The sequence below is a fragment of the Procambarus clarkii genome, chromosome 46 (assembly GCF_040958095.1).
Source record: "Procambarus clarkii isolate CNS0578487 chromosome 46, FALCON_Pclarkii_2.0, whole genome shotgun sequence".
Classification (NCBI taxonomy): domain Eukaryota; kingdom Metazoa; phylum Arthropoda; class Malacostraca; order Decapoda; family Cambaridae; genus Procambarus; species Procambarus clarkii.
In genome coordinates this window covers 30,506,305-30,513,771 of record NC_091195.1, presented here as the reverse complement: position 1 = coordinate 30,513,771, position 7,467 = coordinate 30,506,305, and the positions used below count along the sequence as shown (strand labels likewise).

General features: G+C 47.4%; 1 protein-coding gene across 1 annotated transcript; it reads left to right on the top strand.

Moving 5' to 3' along the window:
- Positions 1-910: 910 nt before the first annotated feature.
- On the top strand, positions 911-2,152 carry LOC138350593 (craniofacial development protein 2-like). Its single transcript, XM_069301616.1, has 2 exons — positions 911-1,648; positions 1,952-2,152. The coding sequence occupies exons 1-2, from the start codon at positions 911-913 to the stop codon at positions 2,150-2,152; spliced, it is 939 nt and encodes a 312-aa protein (XP_069157717.1).
- The last annotated feature ends 5,315 nt before the right edge of the window (positions 2,153-7,467 follow it).

Genomic DNA, 7,467 nt, shown 5'->3' with positions numbered 1-7,467 from the left:
GTTAGGTAGGGTTGGTTAGGTTCGGTCATATATCTACGTTAATTTTAACTCCAATAAAAAAAATTGACCTCATACATAATGAAATGGGTAGCTTTATCATTTCATAAGAAAAAAATTTGAGAAAATATAATTATTCAGGAAAACTTGGCTTATTAGGCAAATCGGGCGTTGCATAGTAGGCCGAGAAGTGCATTCTGGCTACTAGGTACGACACACATATATATATATATATATATATATATATATATATATATATATATATATATATATATATATATATATATATATATACATATACTAGATATTTCTATATAGAAACCTCTGCTGTCTTGCGGTTAAACCCACTCATGGGAAAGACTTCGGGAGTCAACCCTGAGGAAAAATCCGGAGTCAGAGTCCTTAAGGCAGCTTGCAGCTGTTTACAGCTACAGTCTGGTAACTCCTGCGACGACACTGGTCCCAAGCGTATCGGCGCCTGCCCTTCCCTTGGATCACATCACTGGCGTGGAGAGGGTGGATCTGCTGCATATGCAACAGCTGGTCCTCCATAATTACTGCCCAGGCCTGTGCCCTGGAGAGGACGCTCCAGCATCGCCTTGGTGATGGCTCAACACGGGAAGCGACAGTTACCGGTGATAAGCCTACCACTCAATTGGCGTAGAGTGGGACGCCAGAGGTTACTTCCGTCGGTGGGAGAAATCATCCGATTTCAAAGGACAGCTACCGCCTGCCTCAAGCTGGACAGCCCCCAGCCAATAAGGTGCTGTCCCGCCATGGTCTGCCTGCTCCACTGGGTGCGTGGGGCTTAGGCCACAATCCAACAAGAGGATCGTCAACCCATGCACCAGGCAAAAGAAAACCAACACAGAGCCACCCAGCTCTCAAACTGGGCACATGGAATGTAAGGACCATGACACCGGGTCTCTCGGAAGATCTACTGGAAGTGAACGACGCCCACAAGACAGCTATGATCAACAATGAACTGCGCAGGCTCCAGATGGACATAGTCGCCCTGCAGGAGACACGTCTCCCCGCGACCGGCAACATACGGGAGAAAGACTTTACCTTCTTCTGGCAGGGCAAACCACCAGAAGAGGTAAGGGAGCATGGCGTTGGCTTTGCCATCAGAAACAGGTTGTTAGGGTCCATAGTACCGCCCATGGAGGGATCTGCAAGGATCATCAAACTTAAGCTTCATACAGCAGCAGGAATGGTCAGTCTCATCCATGCCTATGACACAACACTGACCTCCTCTAACGAAGCGAAGGACAAGTTTTATGATGACCTCGGCCTAGCTCTCAGAGACATACCTCAACAAGAGCCAGTCTTCCTCCTGGGAGATTTTAATGCAAGAGTTGGTTATGATCACAGCTCTTGGCATTCCTGCCTGGGCCAGTTTGGATTTGGGAAGATGGATGAGAGTGGGCCGCGCCTCCTGGAGTTCTGCTGCCGTCATGATCTCTGCATCACCAATTCCTTCTTCGACACCAAGCCCTTGCATAAAGTTTCCTGGAGACATCCCAGGTCTAAGCATTGGCACCAACTCGACCTGGTGCTTACGGGGCGTAGCAATTTGCGAAATGTCAAACTGACCCGCAGCTTCCAGAGCGCAGATTGCGACACCGACCACTCTCTCGCCGTTTGCAGAGTAAAGTTCCAGCCCCGGAAAATCCACAGAGCAAAGAAGGAGGGAAGGCCACGAATTAACGTAAACAAGATCCGTGACCTTCACAAGGTGGAGGAATTCACTGCGGCGCTGGTAAATCCCCTTCCTGTATCACCCTGCGATAGTGCAAGTGAGAGGTGGTCACATCTCAGGGGCACTATTTTCAACATTGCCATGTCCACCTTCGGTAAGAGGCAGAACAAGTCAGCAGATTGGTTCGAGGTCAGTGCAGAGGAACTGTTACCCCTCGTAGAGAAAAAGAGACGAGCTCTCTCATTCTACAAGAACCTGCCCTCAGAAAGAAACCTACAGGCCCTCTGTACTGCCCGCAGTATAGTTCAACAAACTGCGAGGCGCTGTGCTAACGATTACTGGGTTCGACTCTGTTCCAGCATCCAGACTGCGGCCACTGTTGGCAACATAAGAGGCATGTACGAAGGGATCAAACAGGCAACAGGCATACACAAAACTGGACGGCTCCTCTAAAGTCAGCCACTGGAGAGATCACTAAAGACCGTGATCAACAGATGAATCGCTGAGTGGAACATTACTCTGAACTCTACTCCAGAGAGAACTTGGTCAGCGTAGAGGCTTTGGATGCAATCGAATGCCTGCCCATCATGGAAGAACTTGATCTTGAACCAACTGTGGAAGAAGTTGAGAAAGCAGTGGATTCACTTTCCTCAGGGAAGGCCCCAGGAGACGACGGGATTCCGCCTGAAGTTCTCAAGTGCGCTCGTGGAACACTTAAATCTGAGCTTCATGAACTTCTGTGCCAGTGCTGGAGGGAGGACTCGGTGCCACAAGACATGAGAGATGCAAACATCATCACTCGCTACAAAAATAAAGGTGACAGAAGCGATGTCAACTATCGCGGCATCTCCCTCCTCAGCATCGTTGGCAAACCCTTCGCTAGGGTCGTCTTGGTCAGGCTTCAGATTCTTGCCGAAAGAGTGTACCCCGAGTCACAGTGTGGTTTCCGAGCAGAGAGGTCGACCACTGACATGGTGTTCTCCCTGAGACAGCTTCAAGAAAAGTGCAGGGAGCAGAGAAAAGCCTCATACATCGCCTTCATTCACCTTACAAAGACCTTCGACCTCGTGAGCAGGGACGGACTCTTCAAGATCTTGGCCAAAATTGGCTGCCCACCCACCCTACTCAGCATGATACAATCGTTCCACAAGGACATGAAGGGAACAGTCATGTACGACGGCTCAACCTCTGAACCATTCAACATCAACAGTGATGTTAAACAGGGGTGTGTTCTTGCTCCAACCCTGTTCGGCATCTTCTTCGCGATCCTCGTCAAGCATGCCTATGGAACAACCACAGAAAGCATCTATCTCCGTACAAGATCTGATGGAAAGCTCTATAATCTATCCAGACTCCGAGCAAAGACAAAAGTACAGATGCGAATCCTCAGGGAGTTCCTCTTCGCCGACGACGCAGCGATCACCATACACACAGCAGAAGGCCTGCAGCAGCTACTCAACCACTTTGCCACAGCCTGTTCCGCATTCGGCCTGACAATCAGCCTGAAGAAGACACAGGTGATGGGATCAGATGTCAATGAGCTACCCTGTATAAATATAGCAGACTATGTGCTGGAGGCAGTTCACGAGTTTGTGTACCTGGGCTCCACAATCTCAGACACCCTTTCCCTGGACACTGAGCTCAACAGGCGTATCGGGAAGGCCGCAACAACACTGGTCAGGCTCACAAAGCGGGTTTGGGAAAATGCCAAACTGACAGTGCACACCAAGGCACACGTCTGCATGGCATGTGTGGTGAGTACACTTCTCTACGCCTCGGAATCCTGGACCTTGTGCTCTCGCCAGGAGAGACGGCTCAATACCTTTCACATGCGGAACCTGAGACGCATCCTTGACATCACGTGGAGAGACCACGACATCAACAATACAGTACTCGAGAGAACAGGAGTTCCTTCAATGTTCATGAACTCTGTAATTGTTAGGACAAGAGAAACACCTAACAAGAGAAATGTTGAACAAAAATACATGTATAATAGACAAAACCCAAGATGCAAGAAGATTACAAATTCTTGAAGTAATTCACATAAGAATAGAACAACCTACTATGAACATCCAAATCACGGAACTATTTACTCTACCCACCATGAGAGTTTGGACAAGACCAGAACATAACCATGCCAACACAGAAGACACTGTTAAACATAACAGGCCAATTACACTTGATTAATCTTTGTATGTAGATAGAAGCTGCCTCGTATGGGCCAATAGGCCTTCCGCAGTTACCTCTATTCTTATGTTTCACCCCCCATTTATCCCTTATGTATCTCCCCCATGTTTTCACCTTTATTGTCTTATCACCTGACCCAGTGTGGGTATAAAATCAACCAGTCCTGAAAATTCTTTTCACTTGAGAATAACCCATGGAGGTTCGAAAAGTTGTGCAAATTGTATAAATAAGTGTAATACATTCTATAGTAATTCACTTCTTTTCTTCACCTTGAAACTACGAAAATGAGTTTTGGAGAACTCCTATTTCAGCTAAGCCCTGATGCTAAGAAAATAGTTAGAGGGACAGAAGCCCTAAATCAGAAGATAGTAAATACAGAATATGCGGTCATATTCAATGAGACATATATATATATATATATATATATATATATATATGAGTGCGAACAAGCCTGAATGGTCCCCAGGACTATATGCGAATGAAAACTCACACCCCAGAAGTGTGACTGCCTGCCCACCCACTGCTATATATATTCATATATATATATATATATATTGTTATGATCTCAGCCTACAGGAGAAACGAGTCTCCCTCCTTGAGAGTTATTCAGCAAGCCTGACCTAATTAGAAGGTCTAGTAAATATTGAGGTGATAACCCATATGAAAAATGGTTGGTTGGATATGTGTAACAGTTTGAGATTATGGGCAATGCAGAAGAAAATAGATAAATGACGGGCTAGGAGATGTGGACATTTTGCTGGAGGCGTGAGGCTCGCTTCCGGAGGACCTTGACCTCACTTGAGTGCCAGACATCGCAGGGGGAAGCCGCGCTCCGTTTGAGCTCCCGCCAGAAGGGAACCCCTAGTGATATATCTCGAAGAGAAGAGAAGTGTGCGGACGTACCAGCTGTGGAATCGAGCTGGGAACGTTGTGGTCTCAAGTCCTGGTCGACGAGCAGATATTAAATCGCCCAGAAGCATTATTGTGGGCTGCGTGGGAGCGCCCTGACCAGACGCCGTCAGAGGGAAAGCGCCCTCGACCAATTAATCTGTGGTAAGCACGATAAACGCCAGTTCATAGTGATTGCTTGTAGTTGGTCGTGTGCCCAGCGACAGTAGCGATGTTTATTTATAAGTTAGACATATTTTAATAAGGCAGAAAGCCTGAAATAAGAGAGTGGAGAGGGAGGAACACGGAGCGACGTCCGCCCCCTCTGAGCGCTGGCGGACGACTGAGGGAGCCTGGCTCCGGATGGAGGAAGACCCTCCCAGCGAGTGAGGACCGCCGCCAGGCGAGGTGGAGTATGGACCCGCCCAAAACGGGGGAGTCCACTCTCACTGTATGTAGAGGACAGATAGAGGTTTGAGGCAAGCATATTGTGTGGTTATTTTTGTTTATGTGTTAAAGGGGAACATTTTATTGGAGTGTCGATGGGTTGCAGGTTTGTTCTTTGGGGAAGAAGTTGCTGAGAACTTCGAAGCCAGCAGATGAAGTAGCTGATGAGACTCCAAGGTAGTGGAGCAGAGGACCTCGAGCTGTGAGGAGAAGCAGCAGTGAAGAGGAGTGTCACGTGCTTCTGTAGAGGTGGTGTAGCAGCCAAGAGAGCTGTGGAAGAACCTAACAGAAGGGTGAAGCACCGTAGTTGCACAAGGAAACTTCATGATAGCAGCCTGGAGGAGCTGCAGAAGATCCTGGTAGTGAAGCCCGGAAAAACCTAAGGATATTAGGATGGTGAACTTCCAGAGGTGGAAGGGGAAGTTCTGGTGGATTACTAGTAGGGAGTTGATAGTGTTTGGTTGTCATTAGCGTGCAAGACGCAGTGAGAGGTGAGTGACTGTTGGCATTCTTATGTCAAGGAGTTTTTATACTGAAGTATCAATGAACATTTATACTGGTATATGTTATTGCATTCAAATGCTGATTTTCTATATGTACATTATCTTGCTGATAGTGCAACAGTGTATGTAGGCTTGACCAACTTGAGGAGGTTAATAGTATCAGGTGGTGAACCAGGAGATAGGATACCACTTGATAAGCTGATAATAGAGTTCTGATGGTATTGGAGTGCAACCTGATTGTGATATTATAGAGTATAGGATTCATTATTATTATATGTGTGTATGTATCGTGTATGTGCTTTGTTCAGTAAATGTGTCACAATTTGCTGGTGTTTGCCCTTGTCCTAGTGAGGCTTCCCAGGAAGTAGTGAAGAAGGAGAGAGAGAGAGAAAGAGCCAAGAACCACTGCTGTGGACAGGGTAAGAGGTAATACTAGTAAGTCATAGGGGATTGAGGAGATCATATCTCATAAGGAGAGAGTGGGAAGTCACAGCGGCTCGAGTGGGTGTGTGCACGTGACAACGAGGCTAAGTGTTGGAGCCGCATCCCCTAAACGTGTGACGTTGAGCCCCTCTCCAAGAGCCAGAAGCGCCAAGGGTGATCTCCTAGTATAAGCACTCTGCCGAGTTGTGGGTTGGGTTGTCCATAGAGAAGGATCGACGACGACAACACCAACCAACCCACAGTCTATAATAAATTGGGGGCCTGTGTCCGGGAGAGTGAACTGACACACCCACACCCTGTCCAAGAGTGGATTTGTACACCCCTGCTGAGATAAACTGTGTGACCGCAGGTGTATACTCTCTCTCTTGGGAAGACTCACAGGACAAAGATGGATAAGGTGCAAGCATTTGTGGAGTCAGGCAAGCCTGAGGACTTGGAAGGTTGCACGAGGGATCAATTGAAACAGATAGCAGAAAAATGTGGCATCAGGTTGAAAGCATCTAAAGTAGCTGGGATGAAGGATGAGATCCTTAGACAGTTGAGAGCCAGAAGTGAAGCGGCAGAGCAAGGAGCCCAAAAAGGAGCTGAAAGTGGAAAGGAGGATGATGGGCAGGATGAAGTGAGATCCCAGGGATCGAGTAGGAGCAGCAAGAGTAGCCGCAGTAGTAGGAGTAGCCGAAATAGGAGCTTGGAGAGATTCCAGTTAGAGCTCCAGATCCAACAACAGCGTGAGGAGAGACAGTTCCAGCTGGAAAAGATGAAATTAGAACTCCAGATGAAAAATGAAGCCGAGAAGGAAAAAGAGAAAACCAGGCTGGAAGTAGAAAAAGAGAAAACCAGACTGGAAGTAGAAAAAGAGAAAACCAGAGTAAGAGAACTGGAGTTGGAACAGGAGAAAGAAAAAGAGAAAGCAAGACTAGAGGTCGAAAAAGAAAAAGCCCAGGTCGAAAAAGAAAAAGCCCAGGTCGAAAAAGAAAAAGAGAGAACAAAACAAATGCAGATAGAAGCGAATAGAACCTTGGCTGAGCAGAGGATTGAACATGGGTTGCCAGAGAGCACCACCCAGGTATCACACCCACCAGATGTTAGGGTTAGGGAGAAGGACATTCCCTTGTTTGTTCCCGAAGAGGCGGAGAGCTTCTTCGAGCATTTTGAAAAAGTAGCCAGCATCAAGGAGTGGCCACAGGAGGAATGGGCCCAGCTGGTCCAGCTAAGATTGACCGGTGCAGCCAGGGAGGCATACACCCAATTGTCACTGGAAGAGTGCCAGGATTATGCCACAGTAAAGAGCAGCATATT

What these genes read in the sequence shown, in the direction of transcription:
- LOC138350593 (XM_069301616.1), top strand. Translation starts at nt 911, where the DNA reads ATGACACCGGGTCTCTCGGAAGATCTACTGGAAGTGAACGACGCCCAC. An exon ending in ACTCTCTCGCCGTTTGCAGA is followed by an intron (nt 1,649 to 1,951) that starts GTAAAGTTCCAG and finishes TCATTCTACAAG; the next exon opens with AACCTGCCCTCAGAAAGAAA.